General features: G+C 55.6%; 1 protein-coding gene across 1 annotated transcript in view; it reads left to right on the plus strand.

The window, feature by feature from the left end:
• TANGO2 (transport and golgi organization 2 homolog) overlaps positions 1 to 9,734 on the plus strand; it is a 33,572-nt gene that overhangs the window by 6,993 nt on the left and 16,845 nt on the right. Inside the window, exon 2 of the mRNA XM_003801710.3 lies at positions 4,190 to 4,285. Coding sequence (XP_003801758.1) covers positions 4,230 to 4,285 — 56 coding nt within the window. The 5' untranslated portion in view covers positions 4,190 to 4,229. The remainder of the gene's footprint in view (positions 1 to 4,189; positions 4,286 to 9,734) is intronic.

The following is a 9,734-nucleotide window of genomic DNA, read 5'->3' on the forward strand; positions in this document are numbered from 1 at the left end:
AAAAAAAAAAAAAAAGAAGCGGGGGAGGTTCCACTGTGTAGCCTCAGCCTAGTGTGCTTGCCTCTCTGAGCTCCTGTGCTGGTGTTGTCCAGAGTCCAAGATCACCCTCAGGTGAGTGATTGCCTAGGAGGACTCGCACAACTCAGAAACGCTGTTATATTCATGGGTACAGTTTATTACAAGGAAAGGATACAGGTTGAAATCAGCAATGGTAGGAGGTGCAAAGGGCAAAGTCCAGGAGAGACCAGGCATGGGCTCGTGGAGTTAGGTGGATAGCACCTGACTCTGCAGCAGTGTGTGACAACATGAATGGCATGCTGCCAGCCGTGGGCCCTCCCCCAAGCCTTGTGTCTAGGTTTGTCTTGAGGGCCCGTCATGTAGACCTGGCCAACCTTGGTCTCTGGACCTTCCAGGGGGTGAGCCAATACCCTACCCCATAAGTCACACTGTTACCCTACACAATCTGGTATCAAAGGCCCCTGGTGAACAAGGACGCTCTCACCAAGCAGGACATTCCACAGGCTTAAAGCAGACTTCCCAGGCACCAGGCAAGGCCACAGTTCTCCTTGGCACGTGCAGGGTGCTGAACCAGCCCTGCACTGCACACAGTTCACCTTTGAAGGCTGAAGATGAGAGGACTTGGCAGAGGTACACACTCGGGTTGGTGGACATCACCCAGCAGGCAGTTGCTGGGTAGGCCAGGACACCACAGGGGCCCCCAGCCCGGGGACCAGTGAGCAGACAGGTGGGTGTGAGGTGTGGGAATGCTGTCTGTGTGGTCCTCGCTTAGGCTGGTGCTTTCAGAGAGAGTGCATCCTCGGCAGGAGTGCATGCAGGGTCATGCTTTTTTATAGGTAAATTTAAAAAGAGCTATAACACAGCAAGGTTCATGGGGGATCAGCTTTTCACATGGCATCTTTGGTTGTGACAAAGATTGCTTGGTCATTGTGTGCAGCAAAGTGGAATCCATGTGAGTTGAGGAGCACATGGAGGCTGTGGTGAGGAGGCTCCGTGGTGTGTGGTGTGGGGTGTGAGCCCCTGCTGAGCCAGCCAGGACCCCCCTGGGGCTGCAGTGAGCGTGTAGGGATGTGCTTCCCCAGAAGGGTAGGAAGAATGTTCCCTGTCCTGGCTTAGGAAACTCGCTACTGCACCACGCCAACACGCCAGGGCACGGACAAGTGGCAGGATATTTGGTCACTTCAAAGGCTTTGCTTTCAGCCCCTATGTGTGGCTCCTTCTGATCACTGCCCCTGCAGCTGCCCCTCCCCAGTGTGGGCCACATGCTGTGCCTTTCCATGCCTGGGGACCTGACCCTACCCGGGGTCAGGGCTGTTCCTTCAAGGAAGTTACCCTAGTGGGACCACATGTGGGAACAGTGACCATTGTGGCCAGGAGGAAGCTAGCTTCCCTGTCACCCACCAGCCTAACTAGGGGCTTCTTAACAGCCTGGGGAGGTCAGTGGCCCCTGTGTAGGAATGTTGACTTCCAAATGTTTCCACAGTGTGGCTGGACAGAGTGACTCTGCCGGGGTGGTGCAGCTGCTGGGGGCTCATGGCCTCTGGCAGGCCTCCAGGGAGTGGGTGTGGGGCCTAGCACCCACCATGTGCCTGCTCAGGGTGGCTGGCTTACTGCTGCACCAAGTCCAGCCAGCAGGGGCCCACTAGGCCCACCTTCCCATAGCCCTGCTGCATGACCTGGGACTCTCGGTGAGGACACCTGTCTCCTCCTTGCCCTGTGGCATCCAGGCCCAGCCTCCTTCAGGTCAGGGTCTGACCTGCCCAGGGAGCTGGGTTCTGTGCGGCCTGCCCCATTTGGTTGGGAGCCCTCTTCACCTCCCCGTGACCCAATTCCCCAGCTGCTATGAAGCCAGGTACAAGGATGGGAGTTGAGTGCGTCTCACCTGCCTATACTTGGCAGGCCTGCTCAGGTGTGCTCGGCAGGTGGTGCCCAGGACAGGACAACTCGGAGGTGGGGCTCAGCCTCCTGCAGATGCTCAGCTGTCACGAAGCTGTGGCCCCTGGGCCTGTGGGCAGGGCTGTGGCTGGGCCCTGGCCCTCCTACCTACCTTTTCCTACAACCTCTTTCTCTCTGGTCAGCTCTGGCCCCCCAGGCCTCAGGAGCAGCCCCAAGACCCTATGTGGCTTTGAACACCCTGTGGCCTTCTTGAGTTGCTGAGGACATGTGGACACCTGGTCAGGACTTGGCCTGTGTGCTGAGCCCAGGGTGGGGTGGGAATCAGGCAGGCTAGGGTGTTCCCAGGGAAGCAGGGTACAACACTGTCCTCTCTTGCACACTTTCCAGCTCAGTGTCCTTGAGGGCAAGCTCCCAGTGGCTCTCAGGGGTGACCCATAAGGGTGAGCCCAGCCTCCCTTCCTGCTCTGCCTCCCATGGGAGCCGTGGGAGGTGGCTCTGAGTGGCCAGGCAGACCGGCGCAGGGCAGTGTGAGCAGGACCGCTATGTTTGCCCGCAGGGGTGGTTCCTGCTACTTACCCCTACCTGCCCCATGCCCAGCCCACAGTGTGGTGACCAAGAGGACAGAGCTGTGTCCAAGGCTCACTCTCCAAGCCTGGTAAGTCAGCAGGAGTGAGACAGTGGCCTGTGGGCAGGGTGTCAAAAGGACATGGGGAAGACGTCCTGAGGGGTGTGTCAGAGCTCTATGGGGGGTCTGGGGGCACATTGGCTCTGCTGGGCTGTACCGATTTACTGAGGGAGCATATGGGGACCTAGGTGAAGAACAGGCCATGGTGGCAGTGCAGCAGCAAGGGGAAGAGATGGCCTGCTGGCCAGAGCTGGGGGCCGGTGGGCAGCGGACCTGGCTGAGCGGGAGGTGAGGGATTGGAGAGAAAGGCAGTTCCTGATGGTCCCCTCCCCAGGGGCTGGCTTTCCTCTGGTCCTTCCCTCCCAATGACCGCGTCTTCGTCAAGGCCGCAGCCCTGGGCTCTGTGCCTACACCGCCAGCACCAGGCTGCCTGGATGCCGGTCCATGGCCTTCCTTGGACGTGGAGCATTCCCTGCCACTGCTGCCTGCAGGGCTGGTCTCCTGCCCACCCCTGCCAGCCCAGACAGTGGGTCCCATGGCTGATTCTGGGGGCCCCTCTATCTGGCCCGTGTCAGTGGCCTCACCAACAACTGGTGGGCAGCCCAGAGAGGTCAAGATCAGTTGCAGCTAAGCAATGGCCTCATGACACTGCAGAGCAGCACGGTCCTGGTGGGGCAGACAGCCCTGGAAAGCCCTGAGGATGGTGGCCTCAGGCAGCCCCAGGTCTCAGGACCAGTGGGATTCCAGCAAGGTCCACAGCAGGCTTCTCACACACATGAGAGATTGGCCTCCCCCTAGGACCAAGGGCTGGGTCTTTTGGTCTCTTTGGGGGTGCTGGGACCTCTGTCCTCAGCACCTGGCAGGTGGATACCCAGGGCCTGCCCCAAGCCCAGCGTGCCCCCGTGTCCTCACACGGCACCCAACCTCATCAGCCACGCTGCTCTGCCCTTAGCCTCATTGCTGAGCTTTAGTCTGCAGCAGTCACTGTAGCTTCCATTTCCAAAAGAACTTTCTAAATGTTGTTTTTGGTGCTTCACAAACCTGGTTTACTCTATTCCTTCCTTTTCCCTGCACATATTTTCAAGCTGTTTTTTTCGTTCTGTGAACAGCACATGGTTGGTTTCTGACATGTGTGCGGGTCTTTCTGCAGGTTCTTTCTGTGATATTTGTTTCACTCCATGGCTCTTGCCTGCTGTTTTGAGTCTTTGAAAAATGGCTGGTGAGACTTCTGGGAGGTTTAGGTTGAAGACATTTTCCTCCAGAGAGAATTTTGGTTTGTTGCCGCTGGCTGCCCTGGGCATTACCGATGTGGAAGCCTGTAAACAGTGCTTGGTTTGAGGGCCCCTGCACCCCTCGTGTCAGCCTAGGATGGCTGGCTATGTCCTGTCATCTCAGGAACTATCCGGTGTCCCTTGGCCACTGTAGCAGGTTTGCGAGGTAAACCTGTCCAGGACCAGTGAGCCTTGTGGGCACAGAGAGATGGTCTGTCCAGGGCTGATGAGCGTGCAGGTTTGGGAGATGCTTGAGTTGCAGTGGCCGGCTATCTAGTGTCCACACGTCGTGCCCCAGAAGTGCTTCTGTTTGAGGCTGTTGCAGGTTCAGAGGCCACTCTGCCGTGTGCTGTTAACTCGGTCTTTTCTCTCCCCACAGACCTTGTGGCCCGTATGAGCAAAGCCACCCTGTGGCCGCCATGTGCATCATCTTCTTTAAGTTTGATCCTCGCCCTGTTTCCAAAAATGCATACAGGTAACCCCCTTGCTCTGTGTCTGTCATGCCAGGCAGTCCTCATGCTGCTGGGTGCTATGTGTGGGAGGCAGGCCGGGGCACGGCAGGGCAGGGGCCATGCATTGGGCCTTGCCCTCACAATGGGGTGCCAGTGGAGTGCCTCTCAGTGGTAGGGACTCGGAACCGGAGCACATAGATGTGAGACTCAGCCACGGAAGGGGATCGTATGTTAGGGGCATAGTTCTGTGGGTCTATAGGGGCTGGGGCAGCAGAACTGAGGCTGTGGTGTCAGAGAGTGAGGGCCCAGCTGGGCTGGCTGGTCCAAGGTGCGAGCAGGAAGTCTGGGAAGACACCTCGGCGCCTCTGGCAGCAGCATCCAAGGGTCTGTGGGGACCAGCTGAAAGAGGTGGGCAACGCTCAACAAACAAACAAACAAACAAACAAACAAGAAAGTTTAGCTGAAGGTGGTGGCAGGCACCTGTAGTCTCAGCTACTCAGGAAGCTGAGGCAGGAGGATTATTGAACCTGAGAGTTTGAGGTTGCTGTGAGGCGTCATGCCATGGCACTCTACCCAGGGTGACAGAGTGAGACTCTACTATTAAAAAAAGAGAGAGAGAGCGAGAGAGAGATGAGCAATTGAGGCAGGGAGGGTGAGCCAGATGTGGCCCCCAAACCTGGGCTCTGGATGGCTGGCCCTTTCTCCCAGGGGCACCCCAACATTTGTCCACACAGAGAATGAGGCAAAGATGTGACCCATGTCACAGAGCGACATTTGGGACCACTTTCTCTTGCAGTTGTCTGGGAAGTTTTCATCGTTTTAAAATGCACACCATATGGTGCCTGTGGCTCAAAGGAGTAGGGCGCTGGCCCATGTGCTGGAAGTGGTGGGTTCAAACCCAGCCCTGGCTAAAAACTGCAAAAAAAACCCAACCAACAAACAAAAAAATGCACACCACATAGGCCAGGCACAGTGGCTCATGCCTGTAATCCTGGCACTTGGGAAGCAGAGGTGGGTGGATTGCCTGAGCTCACAGGTTCAAGACTAGCAACCTGAGGCAGAGTAAGACGTTGTCTCTGAAAAATAGATGGGTGTTGTGGCACATGCCTGTAGTCCCAGCTACTTGGGAGGCTGAGATAAGAGAATCGCTTAAACTGAAGAGTTTGAGATTACTGTGAGCTGTGACACCATGACACTCAACTGGGACTACAAATTGAGACTCTGTCTCTAAATAAATAAAATAAAATGTGCACCACAAATGATTGGAACCATTTCAGTGAGGTTCTCAGATTTAAGTCACCGTGAGAAACTATGCAGAAGTAAGTCATTTCAGGACCAGGAATAATGAGAGTGTGGAGCATTTCCCATCCTGTAGAGAGGTGGGTGCAGGGCCCAGTTAGCACCCAGAAGGTGACCCTGAGCAGCCCCAGCAGTGGGTGCTGGGTGAGTCAGCGTCTAGCCCTCAGACAGCAGCCTGAGGGAAAACGCAGTACACAGAGAGAACTGTTGGCTCCGGCAGGGGACTGGAGGCACTGGCCGGGCACTGCAGCTGCCACCTGAGCGCCTGGGCAGCGGGAACAGAAGCCCATCCTCCTGCAGCATCTCGGCAGCACCTCCTCTGGCAAGACTTAGCGTGGGACCAGCCGTGAAGTTCAGCCACATTAGCGCAGAGCTGCCAGTGCTAGGAGAATCTGGAGCTGAGATGTGGTGTGATGGTTGGTGCCTCAACTTTCCTAGGTATCCTCCTTGCTCATTTGAACTACCAAGTGCCGGCAAAATAACTGTGTTTGCACCTGACAAGCACAGCTCTTAAATGGAGAGATACTGTCCAACGGAGTCTGAGGCTGTTGCTGGCTGCACTCTTTACTCCCAGATTCAGCTGTATCCCTACTTGCCACTCTGTTCCTTGAAGTTACTCCAACTGCCCATGTGTAAAGTAAAGCTGGGGAAAAGAAGCACATGGCAAAGCCACTAAGGTCCTTGTTCCTCAGTGGGCACCAGGCTGAGGCAGGCCCTGGGGTTTTCTGAAGGCTCAATTCTGGTTGTATCGCTCTCCTCTGCTGTTCCTCTTGGGCCTGGGAGCTGGTCCTGGGCAGCCTGCCCACTCTATCACCACCTAATCCCGGCCAGCAGAATCAGGCCCCAGGTGTCACCCCGCCTCACCCCCAGTCGCCCTGGCCTCAGACCCTCCTAGAACCTCATCCCTTACCATTTCTCTCCTACTTCTCAGTGACAGCAAGATAACTAGAAAACAGCAAGGGAAACCTGAGTTGAAAATGCCTATTTGAAGCCAGGCTGTGTCCCCAGGGCTTATGTTGTGGCTATCACAGCCAGCTCTCAGGGAAGTGAAGGGACAGTCCCTTCAAGTCCACTCCTCAGAGGAAGAACCAGCTCCAGGGCCGTCCATAGTCACAGGGTGTTACTGGCTGAGCCACATCCCCCTTGCATTCCTATGTTAAAGTCCTGACTGCCAGTGCCTTAGACTGTTGCTGTGCTTGGAGACAGGGCCTTTAAGGAGGTGATTACGGTAAAATGACTCATGTGAGTGGCCTTTGTTGATAAGGGGGTGTCTATGTAAGAAGAGGTCAGGATGCAGGCACGCATGGAGCAAGCAGCATGCACACAGAAGACCCTCAGAAGGAGCTGACCCTGCTAACACCTGGATCTTGAACTCCAACCTCCAGAACTACAAGACAGCACCTCTGTTGCTGGAGCTACCAGTCTGTGGTGCTGAGTTCTGGGAACGCACCCTCCGGGGGAGACCCCTTCAGTCTCACATGGCTCTTAGCACTGCCTACTGTAGGCTGCCAGCAGGGAAACACCATGCACCCACACCCCCACTGTCCAGAGGGGAGGCTCCACTACTGGCTCAGAGGATGCCAGTCAGTGCCGCAGGGTGAGGAGAAGAGGGTTAACACAGAGCCTGTGTGTCCCTGCCAGCACCTGTCCTCTGGGGCCTTGCCATTCCAGACGGCCCCAGCATTTCTCCTGAACATTTCCCAGACCCCCAAGCCAAAGGGAAAATGCACTGCCTCTGGGCAACTGACTTGCATGCTGTTTTCCCATCCACATGGGATGGGTGCAGAAGACTTCTGCGGGCTGCTTCTGTCTGGCTCTAGAGTGTGGCAGGGAGAAGGGCAGGATGAGGCTGGGTCACAGGCATTCCTCGGTGCCTCTGGCCAGCACCTTGACTGCACTTTGGGAGACCCCACTCAGGAGGTCCCTTATGCCCAGCCAGACTCTTAACCCAGGGACTAGGATAACAGGGGTATTGCTTTAGGCCACTCTGGTAATTTGACACCCATATGGAAAACCAAGACAGCCCAGCAAGACCACAGTCACAGTGGTTACACAGGCCCCCTCTCTTTCAAGCCTGTGCCAGCATAGAGTGGTTTCTGGACAAGCTGTTGCCCCTTCAGGCAGCTTCCACAGGGTTATCACTTCGGGTCTCATCATTGTGACACAGACCAGAGTACATGCTGCCTGCTGCCAAATCTAGACGGTGCACACACCCACTCCACCCTCAGGGGTATACACACCCATTCCCAGACAGTGCACACACCCACCCCACCCCCAGGGGTATACACACCCATTCCCAGACAGTGCACACACCCACCCTACCCCCAAGAGTGCACACCCACCTCCCTGAACAATAGGGGTGGACGTCTGTGGATAGTTAGTGAAAGTGGCTTCCTAGTGCTTTCGCCGTGGGGCGCGTGCCGAGCACTGTGGGCACTGGGTACAGATGGGCAGATGGCTTGCAGTCCCATCAGTGTGGGCTGGGGAGTTGCTTCCTTCTCTCATCTGGGGCTCCATGTGGGGCTCATCACGCCCATTCATGCCTGAATTATGCATTTAATGTAATCCCCGGCAAACCACCAGCAGTTCAGCTGAACAGCAACTCTGGGGATGAAAATAGCCAGGCAATTAGTGTTCATGAATTATTAGGCAAACCCTCATAATTGCGCCTTGTTTAAAAATAGGCAGCTGAACATCTTAGGACAGAAGGCTCTGCTCAGCTTTTCTTAGTAGTTTTTCCCCCTGTCTTTCCATTGCTGTAGCATTACGTAAGAATCAGCACCCAAAGCCAACAGCGCCAGCCTGGTTTCAGCCTGTGCTGGTGGCTGGTGGGCAAGGCACTCTGCGTCCCCCAGCCCCATTACCTGTAGTGTTCTGGGTCATGGCAGCAGAGGAGTATGAAATACTTAAGAGAAAACAGTTGAACAGGGGCTCAGTCTCACCCTCAGGGCTGAAGAGTTTGGTTTTTTTTTTTTTTTTGAGTCAGAGCCTCAAGCTGTCCCCTGGGTAGAGTGTTGTGGCATCACAGCTCATGGCAACCTCCAACTCCTGGGCTCAAGTGAGTCTCCTGCCTCTGCCTCCCAAGTAGCTGGGACCACAGGCGCCCACCACAATGCCCAGCTATTTTTTGGTTGCAGCTGTCATTGTTGTTTGTCGGGCCCAGGCTGGATTCGAGCCCACCACCTTGGGTGTACATGGCTGGCGCCTTAGCTGCTTGAGCCACAGGCCCCGAGCCGGCAGAGGAGTTCTTAGCCTGGCCCCTGGTGTGTCTTGAGTGGTCCCTCCTACTGACCACTAGTTAGGCCACAGCTGATGGGCAGCTTCTACCAAGACTGGCCTGTGCAGCCAGAACACAGCCAGGGCCAGGGAAGGTGGGTTCTGCTACCATCCCTGCTGCAGGGTGGGGCACCTCTGCCCCGGAGGTACAGACATGATGGGATGCTTGGGCCAGGATCTACATCAAGACGTGGCTGTTGGAGGTACAGAGGTTGGTCCTGTGCATGGCTGAAGCTTGAATCAGGGACAGTGACCACCTCTCCCTGCCTGCCTGCCATGGGCTAATGTCCCTGAGACTTGACACAGGTCTGGAGCTAGCTGTGTAGACGGGATGGTGTGGCTATAGCTGGGGATTGCGCCAGCTGGATAGTGCCCTGAAGGTGGTGAGGCTTCCACAGCAGATGCTGAGGTCCTAGACACGGTATGTGCAATCCCCCTGTGGCTCTGCAGGCTGGGGCTGTGGGGGGAGGTGCAGAGTGAGGGTGAACATAGGCAGCCTCCAAGGGCTGGGCAGGGGTGTGGTAACAGTCTCACTTGTGATCTTATGAATTTCTTTATTATAATTTTTTAGTTTTTTCTGTGGTTTTTTTTTTTTTTTTGAGACAGGGTTTTACTATGTTGCCCTTGGTAGAGTGCTGTGGCGTCACAGCTCACAGCATCCTCAAACTCCTGGGCTTAAGTGATTCTCTTGCCTCAGCCTCTCAAGTAGCTGGGACTACAGGTGCCCGCCACAACACCTGGCTAGTTGTTGTTGTTGTTGTTGCGATTGTCATTGTTGTTTAGCAGGCCCAGGCTGAGTTCAAACCTGCCAGCCTTGGTGTATGTGGCTAGCATCCAGAGTCCTAACTCCTGAGCTTCAAGCGCCAAGCCTTTTTTTTTTTTTTTTTTTTTTTTTTG

This window comes from Otolemur garnettii, unplaced genomic scaffold (genome assembly GCF_000181295.1).
Source record: "Otolemur garnettii isolate 467f Iridium unplaced genomic scaffold, OtoGar3 scaffold00218, whole genome shotgun sequence".
NCBI lineage: Eukaryota > Metazoa > Chordata > Mammalia > Primates > Galagidae > Otolemur > Otolemur garnettii.